Genomic DNA, 26,464 nt, shown 5'->3' with positions numbered 1-26,464 from the left:
TGTGAAAGAAAACTTACTAGAACAGTTGAAGACAGTCTGTATGTATTTGCTGAAAGCTAGTTGCGTCTAGGGAAGAAAGAATTCTATCAAAAAGAATAGATTCTATCAAATATCATTCTATCAAAAAGAATTCTATCAAAAAGAATACGTATGCCCAAGTCATCTGGCAGATATTTCTCCAACCAGATATGTTGCTGGCAGTGCAGCAAGAAGGTTTAGTCTGAGCTCTTCTCAACACCTGTTTTCAAGGTAATGTCTTGACATGATGTGGTTAAGACTCTGATAAAAAGATTTTCAGGAAAGCAGTATGAAGAGTAGCTGGGGACACCCTGGGAAAGTAATTACAGAGTTAGGCTGCTTCTGCATACCAGCAATGCCACAAACCAAGGGACTCTTAGATCCACCCACCACCACCCCTGCATCCCCGCTCCCCCCCCCACACTTATTTGCGATTTTTGGTATTTAGCATAGGGGAGTGAGCTGTTTTTGTACCTTTAGGAAAAGTTACATGTGTTTCTGATTATACGTAAGTAAAAAGAGAAATTGTAACTGAGAACATGTTCTTGGTTTTAGAATCCTTACCCTTTCCTAGATAACCCACGAGTACCTGTAGTTCACAAATGATATATGCAGTATGTTACCTCTGGAACCAGATAAGTAGAAAAAACCTTCTGAAATCCAGTTAGTGCCATGATAAAAATGGCAAATCCCTTATGCAACTTTAGTTGTTTCCAGCCAGCCAATCAGACATTTACATGTCTACACTGAATTCAGGTGCAAAAAGAGAAACAGAGCCTATGCTAGTTAATAATGTATCAATTTCTATCAATTTCACATAGGCTATGGTTTTAATGTTACAAAAGCATCAATCATTACATTAATAGAAATAGAGGAAATTCCAAATGGTAAGTCATTCATAACAATGTTTAATTTCTATTTCTTTTAAGGAATTTTAAGATGAAGTTGTGCTTCATTTGTTCTGTTCATCCATCTGTGAATATGAATCAATGAATTATAACCCATTTGATATCTCTTATCATATATTGGTTCTTATTTTATTTGAATAGTTCCCTGTACACACTACATGGCCAAATTACTCCATAAAAGAATGGTTGGTTGGGTGGATGGATGCATCATATATAGCTATGTGTATACATAATACAAATCTATCTGAAAATTACTCCGCCCTAAAACAAAGCATCAGCAGCATAGAAAATCAAGGTTTTAATTGTTGGCAGAAATCCCATTGTATAGACAAATAAATGTAATTTCAATCCAGTTCTTGCCTTGACTTTTGGTTTTTATATAGGAATAAAGTATAATGCGGGGAGGGACAGGGCAGAGGGTTTTTTTGTTTTTTGTTTTTTTGTTTTTTTGGTTTTTTCTAAAAAAGAAGAGGGGATAATGCAAGGATTAACTCACAGGAAAGGATGTTAATTTCTATTCCTTCCATCTTATGGTATCCTGGTAAGATATTGTGCTGACTGACCAAAACGTGAACAGCACTCACATTTGAGTTGTTGAGTTGGTAACTATACAAATTAGAATATTGGTAAAGCTGCTTTAACAGGGACCAAAAAAGAAATAGCTTATACAAAATCAGTGGTTTACTTTTCTCCCCTGTAAAAGTCAAAGCTAATAGGTACATCAGATGCATGATAGAGTCCTACTCCAGGCACTATTAGAGAACCCAGAAACTTTCTGTATGAATGCCCCACCTTTCTGAGCCTGTGCTTGCCTTACCACCATCCATCACCTCCGTGGTCCAGCTTTGGGATGGAGGAAAGAGAAAATAAAAGGCAAGTAGTTTCCTTTAAAGGTTTTACTGGGAGTTTGCAAACATCACGACCAAAGCCATAATTTAATTAAGTGGCCACGTTAGCTGAAAGGGGGTCTGGGAAATGTAGTCTTTGCCTGGACAGACATGTAACCAGCTAAAATTCAGAGTTCTGTTATAAAAAGACAAAGGAGTGAATGAATCGTGATGGGCACTGACAGTTTCTCCACTGTGTCTTAAGTAATCTCATTTACTGGGATTTCATTAGGAAATGGATTTTTTCCCCATTTACCTGCAAATTATTCATAGAAACTTTTGAACCCAGGATGTTTCCTTTTAAAAATTTCTAATCACTAAATTCTAAACATGAGTAATGCTGTGCTGCCTGCTAGCCAGCAGCAAATGAACAGAAACAAATTTCATTAAAATACCAGCTTGTTTGGTTGATATTGACCCTTCCAATAGCGACAACGCTTCCTGTATCTTCCAATAGCGACAATGCTTCCTGTATCTTGCAAAGAACACTGCTTTTTGAAGCAGGCTGTTTCACTGTTGAAGGAAATTATTAAACCCAAATGCTATCTCCGTGTAACTTTTGTCCTTGAGAGTAGCTGTGCTATTTTGAAGATTAACAAGGGACAAAAACACTCCTTTTCTACCTTCAAGTTTACTGTACAGGATATTTATTAAGGAGTGACCTTGGGCTCCACGCCTGTGGAGTAGGATGGGCAAGAAGGAGAAGTTAAGCAGTGCTGCATGTCCAGTAACAAACTGAGCTGACCAGACAGGGAACTCTAGAACTAGAATGACCCTTCAGAGCTGTCCAGAGTTTGACCAAGAGGAATAACCTTTATACTGTCCCATCAGTCTGTACTCTGATACGGGCAAGCTCAGAAGGCGAATGACCTTGGGTGAGGTGACCCTCTGCCACTGAGGCAGAGCCTAAAGGGTTGTGCCCATAGCACTCCCGGCAGCTGATTTACCAGAAGATCTTTTGAAGAGAAGTATCTATGGTACCTTTGGTGACCACCCTAAATTTTCTATACCAGACCTAGGGCCTTTTATATATCATTGCCATTCAATAAAAGCTTGTGTGTGTGAGTGAATAAACAAATGTGTGAGCTGGACCAGGCCAAGGACAGAACACTATGGCATGTCACCAGCCTCTGATTGTTTATCCATTGAAAACACACTGTTTCTCCCTTGTCCCCTTACAATGGTTTGCCTGCCTGTGCTCTCATCCTGGTCATGTATTTCCATTTTGTTCAAGCCAGTGATGGAAGCTCGTTAAACACGACGCTGAATTTGAGAGACGTCTACAGCTTTACCTAAATCTGCCAGACCAGAAAACCTATCCGAGATAATGATGGGTTTAATTTGCCGTAACTATTTCTTTGTGCTAGCACCTAGGGTTATCACCTTTTCCAAGTGCTTTGTGTCTGTCGAGCTACAGAATTTTTTCTAGAATTTTGGGTTAATAGGAAGCAGCTGTGGAGTCTACAGCATTCTACCTGTGTGACCTTAGAAAAGCCCCATCATTATTATGAGCCTCTATTTCCTCTTCTGTAGAGTGAGGCTAATAATGGTCCTTACAGACTGTTTGTGCAGATTATTGCTGGTCTCTAGCAAGTCAAATCTTTTTGGCTTTTTGTACCCCATGCTTAGTGCAGAACATGTGTTATTTAATAAATGACCAAATGCTCAACGCAAAGCATGCAGAAGATCTGAGTCATGGTACCTGATGCACAATTAGTACTTTGCAGTTCTTGGCTCTTCAGTACTAGTTGTGTTGGGGTTCTCCAGAGAAACAGAACCAACAGGGTGCACGTGTGTACGTGCATGTGTGTGCTCATGCGTAAAGAAATTTGATATGAGAAATTGGTTCACGTGATTATGGAGACTAAGAAGTCTCACTAGATGTCCTTTGCCAAGTGGAGACCCGGGAAAGCTGATGGTGTAATTCATTCAAAGTCCAAGGGCCTGAGAACAGGGGAGCTGACAGTCCTGATCCCAGAGCAGAAGGAGGTGAGATGTTCCAGCTCAAACAGTAAGACAGAAAAGGGGGGTGAATTCCTCCTTCCTCTGCCTTTTGTTCTATTCAGGCTCTCAATACATTTGCATAATGCCCACCCACATAGGGGAGGGGGCTTACTTTCCTGAATTCACCAATTCAAATGCTAATCTAACCCTTACAGACATACCGAGAAATAATATTTATTCTGGGTACCCCATGGCCAGGCAAGTCGAAATATGAAATTAATTACCACACTAGTCTATATATATATATACGAATTTTTAAAAATCTTTTTCTCCCTTGATTGAGAGTCATGGCTTTCCTTTCCCAGTTTCAGTCTTCTGCTCTAAAAACATTCTATGTTTTCATGTTTTGGATTATAATATATCTGCATCTCAAGGCTTGAATTCACTAAAGGGTTCAGGGATTTCTTGCGTATCTTAGACTTTAATTCAGAACCAAACCTGATCCACCTTTTAAAGGAACTAACTTTAAGACAGGTTTGGTTTTTTTTTTCATACTGGACATTTGTGATTGATATTTCATTAAACACGAATAGAAGCTCTGTACCTTTATGCCCTGAAGGAGCTGGTGTATCCTGGGAAAGACAATGGAATCTGACAACCTGAACTAACCCCTGGTTCATAGTACTGCTGAGGCAGGTTCTACAACCTATTTGCATCTGTTTCTTCATGTCTAAAATGGGAATAACATATACCTACCTTACAAGATGATTTGGGGGGATGTCCATCCCTTTCCGTGAATACAACACACAACTCGCTCTTCCTAATGGAGGGGTAGAAACAGGGACAGGAGGTGAGTGGGTCTGCTGTTTGTCTCCCTTTGTACCGCTCTCCCTACATGCAGGGTAGGCGCACACCTTCATTATATCTTTCAAAAATGGCTTTGTGCCTAAAAAGTAAAATTGTCCTCTGAAGGTGGTTAAAGAAAATAATGGGTGGAAGATAGAACTCTAAGAAAATATGCCTTTACAAAAAGCAACAAAATGAGAACTCAACATACAACTGAATACAATTCCATTTTAGATCATTTGAGGGAGCTAGAGATGGACTCTTCAATAATGTTACTGTGATTCAAACAACTGGTCTCTGCCTCTTAAATGCATGGCCTTGGGCAAGTTATAAAACCTATGCCTTGGTTTCTTCATCTGTAAGTGAAGATAATTCCTGTACCAACTCCTTAAGGCTATTGTGAAGGTTGAATGAGTTAATACATGTAAGAAGTATCATTATACTTACTACATTTAGAGATCATTCCCTCGTTCTCAGAAAGATCTGCAAAGCCTGGGGCACAGTTTAAATAATATCATTGATAGTGATAAATCAGGAAACCCAAATAGCCAAAAATCATTTAGAGCCAAGTCCATTAATAGCCCTGTGCATAACACTGGGCAAGTGAATAAAATAACTGTTTCTTGTGTGACTCCTGTGAACTTATCTTGGAGGAAATTCCTGAAGCATTCCTAAACTGTTTTGAATACCATCAAACTCCCCGAGCAGGTATGGTGCTTCTTGAGAAGACTGTTGAAGGCTAGCATTCACACTGGCATCCTGTACTGTGCATTCCCCACTAAACTATTTCAGAGAGAACTGACACCGTTTCCCACTTCCCCTTCAAATCAGTTCACCAAATATTTGGTAAGAACCTTCCATGTGTCAGGAACTGAGGGCTAATAGTCACAAATAATGGGCAAGCTTTATCCAGCCTTCTAGGTAAGCGTCTGCTTACCAATCAGAAAACAATGTCTAAGCAACATCATTGGCAGCACACAGAAGCTGAACTTCCCCTTGTTGGGCCAAACCCCCTCCTGTGTTCACTTCAGTTTCCAGATTGAAGTTATGGTCTTCTGCAGCTAGCTTCCCCTCTGACCTCCACGGCAGAGCCTCCTGGTTTCCCCACCACTCCCCAGGTCTCAGATGTGGACACCTCTATTCCTCCGGGCACCCACAGGTAACGCTCTCTCCCACATAGCTCCAGCCATGCTTTTCGCTCACTAGGTCCTTTAGAAACTTGTGGTTCCCGCAGCTTTCAGGGACGTGAGAAGACAAATGTTACAGTTTCATTCTTGCTGCTTCAGCATCTTTTCCTTTTCTCCTGTGCTGCCCTTGCTGCCTTTACGTTTGTGTTTTGGTAAGCTGCAAATCACTGTGGGCTGACCTGGAGAAGCTGTCTTGAACCAGAAGTGTTCAGTTCTGTACTGACTGAGAATTTTGGCTATGGAGGAAGTCAGAATGAAGTTTGCATCCTGGCTCCGTACTCATTACTCACGTGACCCTGGGCAAGTTACTTAAACCTTTAAGCCTCGGTCAAGACTTAATCAAGTGTAAAATGAGGTTAACACTGCTACTAGTCACCTCATAGGGTCTGTGTAAGGATTAAGGAAGTAAGACAGTAAAGTGCTTAGTATTTTGTAAGTAACTTTATGCATATAAAGCCCAACGGAGATGTTTCGTAAATCCTAACTATTATGAATCAGAACAACAGGGTATTCATGGTGAATACTCGTCAACATCCTTTAAGTTCATGGATCCTCTGAGAACTCATGATGGTGATGGTGCTAGTGGTGGTAGCAGCTGTGAATATCTGAGTGTAACTGTGTCAGATGCTTTACACGTATTAACTCGTTCATCCTCATAACAACCCTACAAGATAGGTACTATTATTACCCTCCTTTTACAGGTGAGAAATTTAAGGCATGGAAGGATTAATTAAACTCACCCTAGATGTCACAACTAATAAGCAAAGTTCTGGAATTTAAACCCAGAAGTTCTGATTTCTAATTCAGAACTCCTATACACTACATTATCCTACTTTTGATAAAAGTCATTAGCTCTCTTTCCAGGAAAAAATAAAAAGTTCATTAGCTCCTCTAAAACATCTTACACACAGCTTCTGAGGACTCACAAGCCCTTTGAAGGCTATCCCTTTGATGGTCCCTCAAGGGCTCTTGATCCCATCTCAGAAGCCCACCTCCCAGGCTTTCTCCCCGCCCCCGCCTCCAATCCATAGACCTAACCTTCTGTGGTACCTCCTATGCCATTCTGTGTGACAAGAGAGCAAGGATTAAGGAAGTAAGACAGTAAAGTGCTTAGTATTTTGTAAGTAGCTTTATGCATATAAAGCCCAACGGAGATGTTTCGTAAATGGGCTGGGCTGACAGGTCAGTCAGCCTTGATTGCTGTCATGTCATGTGTGATTTCTACTTTATTAAATGTCATTTTATACTAAGACCTCATACACCTTTGTTTTAATTGTAAAGAAATGAGATCTCATTTTCTATGACTCATATTTCAGTTCCCCTAATCAAGCAAGAAAGTTATTTTTTATGTTAAAGTTTCATTATAACTATAGTTAACATTTTATATGTGCTGTCATGATCAGGAAGATGGAATGAGCAGCCACACTACTAAGCAGGAAGAGAGGTGGGGGGGTCACCCCATTTTACAGAAACAATCAACTCAGAAAGATCGAGAGGCTGCTAAAGGTTTGATGACCAGGACTTGAACTCCAGCATCTGCCTCCTTTCTGCCAAGTTAAAAACACAGTAGGTTTTTTCATCCCCAGAGTAGGAGTCTAATGATTCTGTTGTCTTTAAATCCCTCTCAGTATGAATACTTTGTTGTGTCTTCTGACTCAAGAGCCTCTGTGAGAAGCTCTGTTTTATGGGCAAGTTGGGGATATGGTAAGGGGACCAAGAAAGAGAACATTTTCTTGAAGAATATTGGTTAAGTAGGAAGAGCACAGGCTTTTGAGTCTGTATCTTATGATCTGCGTTCGTGAGCAAGTTCCTTAACATGGGAGCCTCAGTACCAAGTCTGTAAAATGGGACCAGAAATATCCATCTTGTCAGGATTGATAAAAAGAACATGAGATTGTGCTGCAAAATGCCCAGTGAGTTGTCTGTCTCCCTGGCCTCCCTTTTCATCTCTGCTTCTCCTTAAATTAAGAGACTTGTGGGAGTGAGAAATAAAATAAAAATAGCGAGGGAAGACTTGAGCAAAGTCAAGGAGAAGAGGGCTGATAGAGAGGATGTGAAAGGCGGGTCTGGGTGGCTCAGTTGGTTAAGTGCCCAACTCTTGATCTTGGCTCAGGTCTTGATCTCATGGTCATGAGTTTGAGCTCACACTTGGCTTCACAGTGGTCCGGAGCCTACAAGGAAGGAGGGAAGGAAGGAAGGAAGGAAGGATGGAAGGAAGGAAGGAAGGAAAAAAGGAAAAGACAAGTGAGAAAGAAAGAAAAGAAGAAAGAGAAAAAGAAAAAGAGAAAGAGAGAAAGAAGAAAGAACTGATATGGGACTAGGTGGCATGGCTGCTGGTGCCTCCTCTCTCTCCCCTATGGCACGACCTTCTGAAGGAGCTATTAGTTTAAGCTTGTTCCTGGTGATTTGCAATCCATAACGGAGTTATTTAATCAAAAAATATGGGGAGAGGGAGATAGCTTTGAACTGGAGACAGTCTGGTACTGTTTGCCTATTCCAGGTGGCCCACCCACCCTGCCACCCCCAAATTAGCCTGCCAGTGAGTAAAATCCATGAATTCGCTGCTGCTTGGTAACACCACCCCCTTTCCTGTCCTCACTTTGGCAGAAGGTTCAGCACCCCATTGAGTTCAGTAAAAACAAAGAGTCATCTGTGGGGGAGGAAAGCTTGAGTCTCCTACACACTGGCATGCGCTCCTGGTAGGATTGCTGCACGGTGCAAAGGGAGGCTAATGATTGTATGCATTCTGATGCTAAGTGCTCAGCACAGACGTCAAGCACAGCTAGTTGGGAGACCAGAGGCTCAGCTTGGGTTCCACTCTTCAAGGAGAGCTTCAGAGGGCAAACATGATCTTGGTTGGGTCTAGACCAGGGATATCAAACACAGGGGCACATGAGCTGCCACTCCCCATTTCCAAATACTCAGCCAACACAGTGACCAGATTTCATATTCCTGATGTAGTCTGAGATGCCCCCTCCAGACAGAACTACAGGCAGTCTGACCAAAATCTTCCAGCTGGCACATAAGATGTAACACTTTTTTTGTTGTTCTAGGCCTTACAGAGAAGTATAGATGGAGAACTGGGTAGGACCTTCCTTTTTCAATATATGTTGTTCTCTTTCCTGCATTCTGATAGGCCATGACTATCTACAGAAGAATTAGTTTCATATCTGAGATGTGTTTGTTCTTTCCTTCGTTACCAATTATATTTTTCCTAGTGAATTCTCTATTGCTTCCATTTCCTGACCTTTAAAATAAAAATACCATTTTTTCCATACCTTTCCTGCCCATCCTGTGCTGGTCAGAAGAAATCTCTGCGCTGTATATTTTGATCTTCTTGAAAATGAGCAGAATATGAATTCAATCTGGATTGCCTTTGTCATTATTTCTTCAGTTACTGCTAGTTGGGCCCTCTGAGCACACGGTCTTTTGCTCCCCTCTGTGAGGTGTAAGAATCAAAATTTCCTTGCATAACTCCAGATTCTTCCATCTTGTTCTACTATCTCAGACAACGTGACCCAATGGGGGATGGGAGGGACAGAAACCTGACTACCAGGATTAGAGACCTAAAAGCCTCATTTTCTGTTACCAGCTTAAAATCTGAGACGGTATACCCACAATTTTAACACATAAAAATGTGAAGATGTCCTTGACCGGAGGCAGGAAATTCTTGAATAACGTGCTTCTTTTTTAATTACATGCTTTTAATTATAATGCTGATCATAATCAAAAAGGCCAATTTTTATATCATTCTTTTGCCGTGGCTGTGTTAGTCCTATTGGTGTAGAATTTAGAATTTAAAACTATTTTTATTAGCCAATGGCCATAATCAGGGTAGAATGGGCTCTGTAATGAAGCAATCAATTTGAAAAATAAATTTAGCAGAAGCATAATTGTGAACAATTCAGTAATTGTTGGATTTAGGATAAGTGATCCTGCCCCCAGATGCTACAGGTTCAAACCCCCCTTGAGGGAAGGGGGCCTTCCCTCAAGAACTTACAACATTGAATGGCTTGGAGCAGGAGCTTAGAAAATACTTACAGATTGGTTGGATGGGTAGATGCTCTTCACTATGAGAAATTATATGGAACTTGGTGTTTCACTGTCACAAAAATGCAACTTACATTCCTCACAGTATTTTAGAAAAAGGGCAGATTTATGGCTCTCCATTTCTTTGATCCTTCCCCTTTCAATTCACCTGCTTTTCTCCATTATTAGATGGATGAATAATATGAACAATAACTTTCTTCCAGCTTGCAAGTTCTTTTTTTAAGTTTATTAATGTGCCCTTCTTTTCTGGGAGTGCTAGCACTTTGTCATAATTCTCTTCCCTGATCCCACATATCTAGTGAGATGTCTGTTCTCCTAAGGCCTCGTGTTTCAGTCACTTAGTGGTACACACTGTATTATCTTTTTAATAATATATTTATTTTCGTCCTAAGAAGTTTCTATAAGTGTATGAATAATAGTACAAAAATAAATATAACAGTATAAGAAAAAAGTATCTATCCCTTTGTCCTTTGAAGGAGAATTTTTTTTTTTTTTTTAGGGCCAGAAATAATCTACAGCAATGGATGTACTTTTTAATTGTTTTAGGAAAAAAAAAAAAAAAACCCTTAGAGTGTGAATCACTCACACTCATTATGTCAGAAAATGTCTCTTTGGAGACTGGGGGAAATTTCAGAATGAACAGAATGAAGTGAGATTTCTTTCTGTCTAAAACATAGCTACTAACTGTCCATGGGCCTGAGGAGACATCATTTGACTTGGCTAGGAGCGCAGCGGGAGTACAGGGTTGGTGAGCCTGTATGAACCACTTGTCCTTAAGTGACCAACAGACAGGAAGGAAGTTGGAATGGTGGCCTCACTCGGTTTTGCTCAGCACAAACTCCCTTTCCACTTCCTAACCTATTTGAAACCCATCTCTGTGTTCTGTTTTAACTTGATATTTGGGAAATCAAAGTCAGCTTCCAAAGAGTAATGAAAAATGGTGGTTCATGTCACAAGCAGGCATTCTCTGAGGTTGCTTCCTCTATGTCATCTATGCCTCTTCTCAGCAACCAACGCTGACTAAACCTCCACCCTGGGGAACTCCTAAGAAGGGAGAGCAGTAAGCGGCATTGGAAGAGAGTAAAGCCAGGGTCCTTGCAGTGGCCTTCAAGACCATCATGGTGTGGACACCACCAACCTTCAGGCTAACACCCACCACTCTCCCTTCTTATTCCACTCTTCCCTGGCTCCTTGGCTGTGCCTGTTTCCCCCAGAAAGCTGTAGTGTGAGATCCTCCTCTCCACCTCAGCTGCTTGTTCAAGTCATGAGCTCAGTGGCTTACCCTGACCACCTTATTAAAAATCATGGAACTCTCTACTTTGGCATTCTCAAACCTCTATTTGCTCTGCCTTTAAAAATTGTATTTATCATCTTCTAAAATACCAAATATTTTGCTTCATTTGTTATGCTTATTATTTATTGTCTATCTCCTTCCTCTGATCCCCAGAATAAGCTCATCAGAGTTTTTTTTTTTTGTTTATTGTTCCTGTTGTTTTGTTCACCCATGTCTAGAATAGTGTCTGGTTTTTATTAGGCACCCAGTAAATATCTGTTAATGGTTTAATAAATGAATAAATTATCCTTTTGCTTCTGTTGCCAGACACAACTGATAAGAAGTGGTTATATTTATAATAAAATCTCATTCATTAAATATAAAGATCCAAAATATAGCCATCTTATATGTAAGGTTAAACAGTTGCAGACTTCTAAGAAGTTTATAGGTGAGACTTGGTTTTTTGTGTCTTGTTTTCATTCTTCTGAAGCTTGAAGCCAAAAATTTTCATGGCAGCTGGTTCCTTGTTAAGAGTGCAGGGATGAATTTGAGCACAAAACCTCTGGACAAGGATCACTAAATTCTGGTGTATACTTTTCTTCATTCACCTCTGTTAGCTTTGGCTCTGGGTCTTAAATTCTACTGTAAATGTTGCTGTTTTTGAGCCCCTTATGCAGAAATGTAGGCTTCAAGACCTAACTTGAATGACTGCTGGCAAAAGAAAGTGATTCAGGATAAGGACGAGCTACATTTCAACAAGGCTTGCAAGTTAAAGAATGATACTTTCTCAGGCTTTAGCACAGGAAAATCCCTGCTCTAGAGATGATTCACTGGATTATATTTTAGGTATATGTTTTGTCTAGTCCAAAAATTCATTCATTCTGTTTCTATGTACATGTGTACCTAAAGGTATATATCTCTTTTCCAATTTTCTTAGTATCTTTACCACAGTTAAAAATGAACTCTGATGCTATGAGTTCATTTTAAATCAAGAAATATCTTTGTTTTCCCCAAAGGAGAATTGTCTTATAGGGTTTTTTTTCTTTATTTATTTGTTTAACATTCTGAAGAAATCCTTAAGCCAAGACGCCATAGCCTAGGTATCCGCAGCTGCTAACAAGGAAAGCAAAACAATATATTGGTTTATCACCATGAAGCCTGGGGTACCTGGGTGGCTTAGTTGGTTGGGCATCTGCCTTTGGCTCAGGTTGTGATCCCAGGGTCCTGAGATTGGGCTCCACTTCGGACTCCCTGCTCCACGGGGAGCCTGTTTCTCCCTCTCCCTTGGTCTCTTCCCTCTGCTCATGCTCTTTCTCTCTCTCAAATAAATAAATAAAATCTTTAAAAAAAAAAAAAGTTTTAATCACCATGAAGCCTGGAATGAGAAGGTGTGGGGAGGAGAAAAGAACCTTATCATTTGTATGTTCATGTTTATTCTTCTGATTCTAATTCAATATAACATATTTAATTCTAAGAAAAGGCTAAGAAATTTACCTTCTAATCAGACTTTAATTCCAATGTCTGAAATCATGCCTAGAAATACAAACTCACATTCTGAAAAGTTCATCCCTTGAGACCTGCTATGATAGATGGACATGATCTATGTAACTCTCCTTTGGAAAGATCCAAGGTTATTTTCCAGGTTCTGTGATCTGTGAGCTTTTAGCTATGTTGTTTCTAGATCCCAATGCTGATAAGGCTCTGAAAGTGGGTTAATCTCTTTAGGGAACTTGGTCTCTTCCGTGGACCCAGCCCAGCCAGGCTCAGGGGAGGCAGATTAACTGGGAACCAGTCCCAGCCCTGATTCTGTGTAACTGTGTGGTCTTAGAATTCATCTGAACCTCCTTTTCCTCAGTGGTAAAAGGACACCAACTGCATAAGGTAAATCAGTAGCAGTTTTCAGTAAACATTAGCTGTCAATATCATCCACAAGATTTAATCCTCACAGCATTCCTACAACAAATCTGTAGCCCTGCCTTAGAAATTACTGAATTAAGGCACAGGACATCTTGCTCTAAGACCTCCAGAAAATAAGTGGTTAAACTAATTTAAATATAGAAAAGCTCCTGCTCCTCTTTCCAGGGACAACTCCATTAAAGCTATTTGATTTTAACCCAAGAATTTCTTTTTGTCTGTAGGTTGCAAACATGGGCGTTAATAATTTTCATTTCTCTGTGTTACTTACCAAGGGTCTGGGGCTGAAAGTCAGCCCCTATCTTGACCCTGAAGCATTAGTTTTTGGCTATAAGAGAACATTCTGCCCTGGAGATCAGATCACATAGCTCTATATACTGTTTGTGCAAAGCAGTGCTAGTTCCTGGGAACCTTTGTGACATATATTCGCCCCTGGGGTCACTAATGGCAGAGAGATCAACAGTTAAGTGGGAGCTAAGTGAAACATTTAGAGGAGCTGGTGAAGGAACATTACAACTGGGGCCACATCCCTTGAGGCATATACAATTCAACTTTATTTCAGAGTGCAATTCATCTTTCTGTATTTTAAAAGACATGATGCTTCAAACATTTTCTAGTGTTTTAATGGCCCCCCAAAAGGGAATTACTAAAACTGCTTCCAATGCCTCCTGTGTCCCTAGCACTATGTTTGGGACCAGAGAGAGTCCATTCGTGACCATTACTGTGAGCAATAATGGAGTGGAGACACCTAAATGACACAGGACAATAAGAACTGCAAAGAATATGCTAGCAATGTGGACCTTTGTTTTCCCCCAAGGCTAATAAACACCAGGCAAACAGAAAGACCTTTAATTATACGTGGTTATTGTGAAGAAAAGGAATGTGCTGTGATCAGACAAGAAAAGGGAACAACCCATTCTGAATGGGGAAGCTTGGGGAAGGCCTCATGGAAGAAACGGTCACGGCCCCAAGAATAAGTAAACTTGTGACTGAGGGCTATAGAGGCAGCCTGAGCAGAAGGCAGGGAAGTGAGTGAGGGGATTCAGCATTCAGATGGCCAGGAGCCTCTGCAGTTAAGTGTGGGCTTCCTATAGGTGGGAGGTGGGAGGGTGGGAGATAAAGAGTGAGGGTAAGTTAGAGCCCATCGTGAAGGCACAACTGACGTAGAATGGAGCATGTGTTCTATTTTCTGAATAATTGGGAGGCTCTTTAAGGACACAGTAATATATTCACTTCACTATTCTGAAAAATAATTCTGCAGGTAGTGCAGAGGATGAATTTAGGGGGTGAAAGTGGAAATGGGACCATCAGCTAGGAAGTGTGCACAGAAGGCTCATGGAGCACAGCTTTCTACCAGGGATGAGCCCTCACCATGACATTTGCTCAAGAAATAAAAGAGCTTTCCCAGAGGGCCAGGGACCACTCACTGGGACAATAATTTGCTATTGTTTATGGGGAGTGGGATGGAAGAATTGGTGACTGTAGCCAGGGTATCCTGAAAGGAGATGACAGGTACTGGGTTCCCTGACAAAGTTGGAGCTACTGGAAAGTCTCATGTTTTAGGTTTATGACCATGCTCAACTGTATTGCAATAATGACATCTTCCAAATCCTTTCAATATCACAAAGCAAAATTTTCTATTTTCAAGGCACAAATCTATTTGCTAGAAGCAAAGCATTCAAAAGAGAGCTTAGAGTGTCTCCAAGGGAGGCCACACCAATGCCTTCTATAGCTTGAATTTGTAGGGGAGGCACAATGTGATCTCTACCCACCTGGGTGTTCAGCTGGGTCTCTAATGAAAAGGCAGGTTAGAGAAAAACATACAGAAGTGTAGTAGCATGTACATTTCATGTATACGTGGGAGATCCCAGAAAAATAAAGTAACTCAAAGAGGTGGCTTTAAAATCTTGAATTAAATACCTCTATGTAGAGAAAGGGAGGGGACATAGGCCTCTGAAGAGAGAGTAGCTGATCTTTAGGAAAAATAGGTGGGAAGAATATTGTGTGATCAGATTTGTTTCGGTGAGGTATTGACTTCTGGTCTCCTCACTTGCGCTAAGACTCAGGGCTCCCTGATCAATAACACTCCTGGGAAGAGGATTTATGACAATTCTCAATATATCTCTAGGTAGATTAGGGTTGACCAGAGAAAGAGTCTCCTTGCATTTACCGTTTTCAAATGCTTGCAGTTCAAAAATCATCAATATAGTGAAGCAGCAGATTTGGGGGTGCATGTTCTGCCACCCTTCAAGCTAAAGCCTGTGACCTGGGAATGACTATGTCAGATGCCCAGAGAAAGCCATTAGAAGAGCAGTGCCTTGAGAGCTGCTTTGAGGAGGATTATTCTGAGCCATATCTGTTTCTCTGAAAATACATTTCACCTCTCTCATTTTCTCTTTTTCTTCTTCATGCCTACGCTTTCTAGAGGAAAAGTCCGGTAAGAAATAAGTCCTTTCCACATTTTGGCCAAATGTGACTTCTATTCATTTTCATCATCTGCATAATGACTGACTGTGTTTAACACCTAAACAAGATTTTGAATTTTAAAAACAAACCTTCGTGAACCAGGACAAGGTCTAATTATGCCCCATGGGGTAAAAAGGAAGTCGGTTGCTAGTGATTTTATAAGTCTGTTATGAAGAGCCATGGTGTAATTTTGGGAAGATTCACCTCTGCCTCCATCAAAGGCATATGATTAAATATTTTAGGTATGAAGTTTCATTTATTGCAGCTTCCCCTTGGATTGGTCAAGCTACATATACATACCATGAGCTAGGCAAACCTTTTAAGTTAATTTCTGGCTTAATGCCCAACATGATAGCATCCGTCAAACGAAGGCTTGTGAAGCTGGCCTAGAAGAGGGAAGTTGTCTTCCTTCTTTTATTTTTCAGCTAATCAGAAAAATATCTGCTTCCAGAGTTGTCAAAGAGACAGAGAAAGAGGATCTTTATAAAGTGCAAAGCAACTCTTCCACACTCCTTTTTAGTACCAGTGGGGGATTTTTAGTGGTAGCACGAATCTGCTATGATGTACCTACATCTTTTTTTTTTTTCTAGCAACGATGAAATAGATCTACTAGAAAAAAAAAAAATTCAATGTTCTCTTGTCAGTTACCTGGTATATTGGGAAAGTGTTTCCAGCATGCCAAGGCTCAGCTATCACGGGTAACCTCTCCATAGAAAATCATGGAAATCTGTGTTTCCACGTTAACAAGCACTGAGAAATGGTTGGTGGTTGGTTGCCCTTAACGCACCTAAGTGGATGGTGCAGTAAGGGCTCCAACATGTCATCCCGTGCATTGCCCCCAGCCTGGCAGTCTCTGTACCACCTGCAGGCTACCCAACCCGCGGCAAGTCTGTGTGATAGGAGGGAGGAGAAATGGAAGACACAGAAGAACAAAAATGGGATCAAAATACTAAAACACATCAAAGTACAAACCCCAAGTCTTTTGGTTTCTAAAAATAAAATAAACATATTATTATTATTATTATTATTACTACAGCTACTACTAAACTGAATGGCCACTTCTGAGTAATTGAGCGTCTCTATTGTATCACATGCTACGTGGCATACAATTTGGTTGGTGTGCTTTAGTAGCCTTTCTTTATATTTTGCCAAATGCCCTTATTCTTGATTCTGAATCTCTCTCTGAATTATCCAGATTTGGCCACTTCAAAAATTGACTCAGTTGGGTGGCCTGAACTTAACCCGTGGTGAACTTAACCCCAAAAAGCTCTCCTCCTCATTGGTTTTCCCCCGTTGTCCTTACTTCAATTTTAACTGCAAGTAATCCTTGTCATTTTGAGTTGTGTATTTTTAAGGACGAGTCCTCCTGTCACTCCCTGGCCTCATTTTCCTTTGGAAATCCTCTTGTTGATTGCTCAGTCTGGTTGAGTCTTAATGACTATCTTGGTTAGTAGCGAGGTCTTTATTTTCTCTTCCCAAATGGCGTTTCAGAAGATCCTCTCAACTAGGTTCTATTGGACATGATAGGTATTCACTGTAGTCTGAGTTGTAATGGATACAAGAATGAATTTAAATATAGATAAAGACCTACAAGGGATGGGGGAAGGGGTTAAGGGCTTGCCTGATAGCTGGCCTTCCCAATCAGCATTAAAAAGCAAGTAAGAAGATGGGCTGGAATCAAAATAATATGCATAATGATCACATATTCTAATTCTTTCCTAGAAAATTCTCTAACATGAATCACTGAATTTGCTATGACTAGCCTATATAAAAATATTTGTTTGGTGCTTGGTAGCTTTTCACGCATTTTCCTCCTGTTCCCCATAGCACTGAATTTAGCATCTTGTAAAACTTCAAAACCTGAGGCTGACTTAGTGATTTTGATGAGCAAGACAGATTGTGTTTGGTTACTTCTTTTTATAAATATCTTAAAACACTTACCCTCATTGGCTAAGACTAAGGTATTCTAGTAGGCGGACTTAAAATTAATTCTTTTGTGCAAAAAATAACAAAGCAAAACTGGTGTGGAATAAGGACACTGCGGAAACTATGAGGACATAGGCTGAAATATTATTTTAGGGAGGCATATTTGCAAATTATATACGTTCTAGAAATACAGTATCTTCTAACCCAAGATCTTCATTCTAGTGACCCAATTATAAATTATTAATGTACACCCACTTTGGAAAATAACCTCAAGGTACAAAGTAAGAGTTATCTCTTATTTAAACATCAAAATAGAAATGGGGGAATAATAAATGTTGCCAAAACCTTTTCCAGAATGTATCCGAGGATTAAGAGAAATCTAGGAATTGAGCAATTAATATTTAAATAGAAACACAGGAGATTTGTTCAGAAAGGGAATAGACCGATTGCAAAGTCCCTGTTTGAGTAATCAGATGAAGTAATAAGAATAGTAGATAAAATTTACTGAGACCTTATTATATGTGACACAGATCCCTGCAATCAGAGACAGATTGGCCACCTGCAGATTCTGAACAGCGGAGTAAGTGTTTTGTTTGCTTGTGCAGTTAAAAACAACTTTAGCCCCATTTATAAACCAGAATGTTTGAAATTAAAAAAAAAAAAAAATCAGGATGTGCTTCTTCTCTCTCAACAACTTTGAAGATCTGGCAGCACTAGGCCCAAATTTTTGCCAGGAAGGCATGGGAGCTCCTGAGTCGTGGTGAATTCCCCAGAGCTTCGTGAAGACATGCCCTTACCAATGGCACCCCTCTCCTTGCCCTGTACTCTTCTGAGTTTGCCACTCAACGTGTAGTGTTTGGCTTACATCAAGACCAGGGTTTGCCTGGGTAGCTCAGTCAGTGAAGGGTCTGATCCTTGATTTGGGCTCAGGTCCCAAAATTTGATCTCAGGATTGTGAGATTGAGCCCCACCGGCGGCTCTATGATGGACCTAGAGCCTGCTTGAGATTCTCTCTCTCCCTTTCCTTCTTCCCCTCCCTGGCCCTGCACCACAAGCTCTCTCACTGTTTCTCTTTCTCTCTCTCTAAAAAAAAAAAAAAAAAAAAAAGAAAAGAAAAAAAAATCTAAACCAGAATATACCAAGACTGGATACAAATGACTTTCCTTCCACCTTTGAAGCAAATTCTATATATTGGTAGAACAAAGATAAAACACTAAAGGCTTCAAAGATCTTGGAAAATGAGAGGAGAGGGAGTAAAATAAAAAACAGGCAAAGGCCCTCCTCTCCAGTTCATAGATTTTGCTGTCAAAATTGTTGTTCAGCAGAGCCTACAGGTGTTGTTATGCACCTTACTGGTGATAAATAATGTATACGGAGCCCTTCAGTCTGATGTGTAGAATTCTTTTTCTTTCGAGGGTTTCAAATAGCTCTTAATTATGGGCTTTGAGGCTTCCTAGGTCTGACCTCTCCACAGCTTCTAGCTGGTCTTTCTGTGTTCATGCTTGTGACTGCATGAATTTGAACAGTTTTCCCCAGATAAAAGCATTTTCCAAGTGGAGTTTACAAAATGCTTTTTTTTTTTTTTTTTTTTTAAACTCAACTTAGTTAACATGCAGTCAAGTATTGGTTTCAGGAGTAGAATTTAGTGATTCAAAACTTATATCCAACACTCGGTTTCATCCCAGTAGGTGCCCTCCTCAATGCCCATCACTCATTTACCCCCTCCTCCCATTACCTCCCTCCAGCAAGCCAAATGCTATCTTATGATGTTGTCTTTTGCTAGAAAAAAAAAAATACAAACAGGAACTGTTGACGCTATGGTGATTGCTGTGAATTGTGTAAGACGGATGTTTCATTCACAGACCTGTGCCCCTGAAGCAAATAATACATTTTATGTTAATAAATAAATAAACAAATGGAAAACCATAAGGAAGAGAAAATACACTTAAAAAAAAATTTTTAATTAAAATATAGGTTTTTAACTCTTTGGAGACTAAAATATGGCTTAATTTGTATAAGTTAATATGACAATTTATTTTAAAAAGTTGTCTCTATAATCTTAAGAAAGTTTCTTTGAATATAAGGTTCTACCTCTGTATGGGTACGATGTGCATTTTATTTTGCATTACTTTTCATAATTTCATCTTAGGGAAATTTGTGTCACTTTTAATCCTCTCTTTGCTATAGTTTGTTACTTTTAAAAGTGAATTTTTTGTTATGAGATCGAAGTTAAAATCATAAATTCCCACATTTTCTTCTTAGAGAAGAATTTTAGTCTGGTCATTAAAAGAATTATAAAGTCTAAATTTTCATATAAAATACTGAATTCCTCTCAAAATACAGTATGAATTAGTAAAAGAACTTAAGCCCAGGAATATATATTCATAAATGTTTTTTCTCTGATTTTATATAAATTACATCCACAGATAACCGACAAATGTATAAGAAAGGTGGAGACAACGTAGAGTAGAACCTGGAAAATCAGGCAAATGAGAAACTCTAAAATATTAGAAATAAAATTGACAAGAGTAAATATGTCTAAAATAATGAGTTCTGTTACAAAACATTCAAAACAGGAAGTAACCATTCATGGTTCTCTGCTTTAGGAGCCCTCCAACAATATAATGTAAGAGTGAGACAAGAGATCTAAACCTTGTCTCTGGTTCAACCCATTCACTAGCTATGGATCTTAGAGACTCAATTCCCCCTCTTTATCAATAGACCATTGGACCGAATATGCATGGAGGCCTCCCAGGTGTAAAATACCAGAGGCTTGTTTCCTGTCTGGTCCTAGAGTAGAACAGTCCTTTTCATTTGAGCAACCTTCTAGATACTTACATGTTTGTGCTCCTGGCCTGGGTTTGGGGATTTGGGCAATACTGGGTCCCAGGTAGCCTTTAGTATCTTCATATTTTGAAAGCAAAACTTGAAGCAACGTCTTTTCCCCCACTCACAAAATAGCCACGATTGTTACTGAAGAAAAATTCTGAAGAGGGAGGGAGAGTAACCAGAGGTGGTTGGGGTCCGATAGCAGTCATAATCCAGGTGTGAGAAGTGAAAGAAAGAAGTCCTACGTCTGCTCCTTGTGTTATTGCAGACATCGCCTGCTCACCACTGTTCTACTGATGCTGGGCAGTTTGCATTGTTGCCATCTGTCCTTGTTAGGGGCTCCTCGCCCTTCCCATCACAGCCCTACCCTTTGGTAGAGGCTGCCCAAATCACCAGGCCAAGAACAAATAGTTACCAAAAAAAAAAAAAAAAAAAGTCCTCATCAGCATTCGTTCCATAGTACACCAAAGAGAAGAGCCAGGCAGAGAAGAGGTCTTTCTACCCCTACTCTCTGATTTGGGGAGGCTCCAATTTAGTCCAAATCATGTGGGAAATGAATTACACCTATGGCATTTGGCAACACCCCGTCGTGTGTGGAAATGTACCTTTCTCTGTCATACCTAGTCTCTAAAACTTCCTCTGCAAATAATCTGGAGAGAAACTCCTTATGACAAAACGTGAAAAGTTGTCCGTGAAGTTTTCTTGGATGTTTCTTTCTCGTTCTTGCATGCCCATCACTGAAATGGCACGCCCCACTAGCGAAGCTACTTTGTACCACAGAGAGCTTCTTTTAAGGTTCGCCAAACCTCCTTATGGTTTAATAAGCCACAGGCACGATGACTGCCTGTTTTCCTTTGGCCTGGTTACTTGGAGTGTATGTTTGGTTGGCTGTTTATGAAGTCCTCTATTACCCAAATCCTGTTGACTGATCCATCATTCTCTGACTAGGTATCTGTTCTCTCTTCCTTTTTGCTGATCACAGAGGCGCAGCCCGGTAAGAACTCTCAACATTTTTACCTTGAACGTGTATAGAGAAAAATGTTGCCAGGGCGAGGTGGCCAGGTTTGGCTTCCCATTAAATTTATGGTAACTCAGTATGAATGAAGCAGATGAGTTACATTTACTGGCTGGAAACCTCTGGTCCTATAAGCATCAAGAGCATATTTTAGAATTATCGGAACACTTTTCCACAATAAACTAAATTAATACATAGACACCCAACCCCTAGTGCCAAATTTGAACAATGTGTGTAGTGGGGGGGGGGGGTGTATGTGTGTGTATTCCAGGCCTGGAGACTGGCCAGAAAGCACGTAGAAGTTTACAGCAAAATGATACTAAAGACTAAGAAAACTATAAGGAAAGTAAGGAAACAATTTTTAAGCCACATTGTTTTAAGCCCGAATTTAAGATAAGTTCCTGGACCACAATTTACCTTGGTTAGTATACTGATATTACATAATAATATATAATCATAATTTCCATCTTGGGAGGAAGAGAGATGTTCTCAGGTCAACACTCCTCGCTGTCACATAAATCTATTATTTCACCACCGAAGTCGAATCACTATGAGTTTGCATTGCTCCAAGTGAAATCTTGGTCATTTTTCCCAGAGTGAAGAGTCTGATGAATTAAAAGCAACAAAAAGAGAAAGGTCTTTGCTATGTTTGAAATGACCCCCTCTGTGACAGGGAAATGGGACTGAAAACAATGCCCTTGGGCCTATGCCAATTTGAATAATCATTAGGTGAGGCCACTAGTCTGCCCCAGCTGGTAAAGCCGGTGGTCCTCTGTTTCCACCATGTAGCCAATGATCAAAGGCAACACGCCCAGGGACTGCTGTTTGGGTGTGAATGACTCCTCCCCAGCATATAGGCAACATTTCAGATTATGACAAGTTCTTCTTCTTTTTTTTCTTTTAAAGGAAAAAGAGGAAATTAATTAAAAATGAAGGTGATTTATTCACAACATACATGTAAGCAACAATCACTGAAAAGAGGAAAATGTGGTTCCTTGGAAAGGAGACGACTTTTTAATTCAATGGGCTTTTTCCTGACTGTGGTTTGTGTGGTGGACAAAACCTTAACCTTGTTCTAGACTTGCCACGCTGCCGCTCCAGGCCTCCAGAGAGCTGCATGCGTGACCCAGCGGACCGGGGCCATGTTCTTGTCTGTTGCCGCTGACTTGCTGCCGAGCATTCCCATTATCTGTTCCTTTCTAAAGTGATATTATTTTATTCTTCCTAATGTCTCAACAACAGAGTTTTCTCGCCATACCTTGCTTGCACTTAACTGGTGATTGTTTATTTATGAGGAGTATTTAATAAGAATATTACTTGGCCTTCTTGCTTAGATCCTCTCCACAATAAACAGCTACTGAATGCATGAATACACCTGGAACCACTGAGTACAAAAAAAGTCTTGTACCTTCTTCGGTTTCATACGCATTACATTTTTAATAAAAAGGGTAAGATAGGGAGCCGAAAGATCTTCAATACTGCCTCTGGGGTCCCCTATCTCTTGGATTTCAGGTCTTGTAATTCTAGATGAATCTGGTTCCCTCATTGATGACCTTGTGGCTGGCTACTTGGGAGTAGAAGCCCCCGTATCTTTATTACACACCCATAAGAAAATCTGACCATCTGAGGCTCTGAAACCAAGAAAAACATTTTAATTCATTTAAATGATTTGATCTCTTATTTTTGTCTATAGAGCCTTATCATCTAAAAGCCAACCTGTATCCAAACTCCCATACTAATGACTGTAGCTGATTTAAATGACTATATTTAATTTAAATGCTTATTAGTTTAAATAAACATGTTAGCTTAAACATATGAATTTAAAATGTTTATTCATTAAAGTAAATAAAATAAATATCTATTTTAAAAATCTTTTCTAATAATGGAATAATTCTCTATAATGGGACAGATAGGCAGATCATGTTATTAGGCAAGACAAGCGGAAAATACAGTTTGAAAAATTGAGCCATTCACTAGAAAACATCTTGCTCAGATTGAAACTGCCCCTCTACTGTTAAATGAGCTCAAAATGAGACAGAAAATTCTAATAAGTCCTAGGAAAGAAGATAAGAAGTTTCTTCCAGGTCTGTTACAGAGACTCTACGTCTGGTCCTGTGTTGTTAATGTTACCAAGTGACAGAAGAGATCTACCTGTGACCAGCCACCAAGCCCTGGGCACACCCTCTGGAATACCTTCCAATACTTGCCCTTTCCCACCCCCAGCACCAGCCCCCACCATTCTCCTAAGGCAAGCCCTCTCCAGTCATGTCCTACCCATGATGCTCTTTGTCTAGGGCTCTCCTTTTCTGCCAGCATCCCATGCTTAGAAGACTTCAGAGCAGTTTTGAATCAGATTTTTTTTTTCTAATCAATCTTTCCATGATGGAAATGTGATGGAAATAAATTTCTGCTAGGGTATTATAAGAGCAAGGCATGACCTTCTCAAATTATTCCTGTCAGGGCTGTTTGTATTCCTACAGTATCACAATGCCTGGATCTAAAGGAATGACTTCCAGGTGGCAGAGAGCCCTGTGGCAGGCAGGTGGAAAAAACTGGGGTGGGGAGGGCAGCTGGAGAGAATGGAATTCCCTGGCCCCTGATTACAGCAGAATATCCAGGGGCCATGCCTCCACAAGTTTTCCTTCCCTTTAACATTTGTTGAGTAGATCTTTACAAATTACATTAGTAAAATAATGACTATTTTTACTAACAACTCATGGACTACCCCTACCCTGATAAAAGCAGAAAATACTCCTAATACATTCTATTATTTTCAAACATCAAACATATAAACATATATTAATCTTGGATTTTTTTCTGATAGACTTCAAGTTTGGTTTTTTTTTTTTTTTTAATAGACTATTCAGTGTTTGCTTAATTTGCCAAATCTACCCAGGTAAGGGGTTTTTCTGGTTCAGGAGACTTATGATTACCCTCCCTTTATCTCTATAATCCTTGAGTAAAATGAAAAACTGATTTATATGTGTGTGTCTACAGTTTCCAACTTGAATACAGTTCTGAGAAAGATTTCATTTTTCCCCATCTGCATTTCTGAGTTCAGTTGAATTGCAATGACAGAAATATACATATTGTACATAACATATATGTGGTCTTAAACCTTATAGTGTCTATTTCTAATTCTAGGGTGCAATTAAAAGGAACTTATCCAGTAAGTATATCCTAGCTACCAGAAATAGAGTAAAATTTAAAAGGAGAAATAGTTCCTTGGATCTTAGAGCATATGTATATATATTTGCATTATACACTCTTGGGCTTGATTTTTAAGGCTCATGAATGCTTTACTTTTACAGCAAAGAAATCTTATAATAAAGGAACCTCGTGGGTTCTGAGTGATTAATATTTAAATTCTGAAATGAATATGTTTCTGGAAAAACATTGCAATCTTCTTCCTAGATTTGTCAATTCTTGCTTTATCATTTGCCTTTACAAATAAAGTTAATCAAGTGTGTGTTTGTTGAAGGGGTGGGGAGAGGAGAAGGGCAGAAGGGCCTGAAGATAGATGCAACTAATCCATTCCTAATGTTATCGGATACAAAAATTATAGTCAACCAAAGTGATATAATACAGGTTATAATTTATGTAGGGCATGATTTTCCTCTGCTGCATATAGCACATTCTAGCAAATTCTAAATTCATGTAACATTTTCTTGGCATTTCAAGAAAAGAACAGGCAAAGAATGCTGGATTCCTGTACTATGTACATATGGCCTGGCTTAGTATTCTCTTATGGTAATTGGAAAGCGGAACTGCTCGAGGCGGCAGACATTCGAAGAATGGTAGGCTACTCGGGTAAACTCTGCAATATCCAGCTCTTCTGTTTGACAGCTTATCATGGTAATTCCTTGGTTAATTAGGCTTTCCAAATGCCAGATAAAATGGTACTACATATGTTTGATATGTGGCTGTTACACTGCCCGGGTAGAGGGTTTGTTTTGCAAAATTTTCACATTGAGTTGGTTATTGATGGAACTAAAATCTCAAAGTGTTTCCAAACATAGCTCATAAGACATAGAATAAAGAAATAGTAAGAGTATGCCTAAAAGCTTTCTTTGTCCTGTACATCAGGTGAAGAAGTGGCGAGACCCAGGCGTTCCACACCAACGCCGGAACTTGTAAGGTGAGCATGGAAGGCTTTAATTGTGTTTCCTGGAAGGCATCATGCATGCATTCCTTGTTAATAATTCAGCAGATCTCCTTTAGGCTGAATTTTCAACTTCTGTTAGTAAAGGCTCTGCTCATATGTTAAGTCCATAGCATGGTTCAGGTATGTTACCATTTCTCACAAGTGCAGCTGGAGAGAGATCCATAGGGGGAAGTACTGTGTAATCACCTAGAGTGACTATCAGACATGTGCAGGTCCCTCACTGATGGGAGGGTTGGAGTCTGTGTGAAGAGGTCTTTTGGTGTTTGGGGTACATGATTGTATTGCCCTATGAAGAATACTCTGTTCAGTTGGTTTCAATTTCATGATACATTGCACCTGTCATACACCAAAAGAATCTTCTATTTTGTTTTCTTGTCTTTGGCAGAGCATTGTATTTTGCACTGTGTGTTCTTTGGGTTAATATTGTACAAAAGAGGATTGTTTTCCAGGAAGACTACTATTTCTATTTAAAAGTTGGATCCTTTTCATTTTGTCTCCCTCTCCAGCCCCACTCTTTCTTCAACCCCTTAACTCCTACTACATACACAAACACACACACACACACACACACACACAACTCATCTGGATCAATGAGGGGGATCAGGTCTGGGAAGAAGTGAAGATTATGGAGCCTTTTGTTTATAATCAGTCTAAATAATGATTGGGAGGAAGGGTAAGATTTTAATTTTTTTCCCTCCTTTCCCCTTGATTTCTCAATGTTCTTCTTTTTCTGGAATAGCCTGTGTTTAAGGCATTAGGGGATTACAGCTAGTCTATTGTGTGTGTTGGTTGGGGAGACAGGATGGAAATTAGAAACTAGTAGACCTAGTTTCTGATTCAAATACAAACTTCTTGGGTGACTTGTCATTTACCTCCCTATGCCTGACTTTCACTAATCACCAAGGGCATTAGCTCAATACAGAGATGTGGTAAGGACAAATGTAAATGGTTTTTGAGATTTGAAGAGACTAAGGTGCTTTGAAACAAACTGTTGTGTCTAGTATTACCTCTTCTAGGTATAGAGAATCATGATGAT

At 39.8% G+C, this 26,464-nt stretch overlaps 1 protein-coding gene across 30 annotated transcripts in view; it reads left to right on the top strand.

The window, feature by feature from the left end:
- The window catches only part of SGIP1 (SH3GL interacting endocytic adaptor 1), a 207,391-nt gene that overhangs the window by 107,571 nt on the left and 73,356 nt on the right, over positions 1-26,464 (top strand). For 22 of the 30 annotated variants that reach the window (XM_032302807.1, XM_032302809.1, XM_032302808.1 and 19 more), the window contains 4 exons: positions 15,453-15,464; positions 21,231-21,242; positions 24,408-24,432; positions 25,350-25,401. In XM_032302807.1, the coding sequence (XP_032158698.1) occupies positions 15,453-15,464; positions 21,231-21,242; positions 24,408-24,432; positions 25,350-25,401 (101 nt within the window). The remainder of the gene's footprint in view (positions 1-15,452; positions 15,465-21,230; positions 21,243-24,407; positions 24,433-25,349; positions 25,402-26,464) is intronic. The other 8 variants (XM_032302811.1, XM_032302830.1, XM_032302826.1 and 5 more) reach the window with 2 other exon arrangements.

The sequence above is a fragment of the Mustela erminea genome, chromosome 10 (assembly GCF_009829155.1).
Source record: "Mustela erminea isolate mMusErm1 chromosome 10, mMusErm1.Pri, whole genome shotgun sequence".
NCBI lineage: Eukaryota > Metazoa > Chordata > Mammalia > Carnivora > Mustelidae > Mustela > Mustela erminea.
Note: the sequence above shows the minus strand (reverse complement) of the source record. Positions and strands in the feature narration are given on the sequence as shown.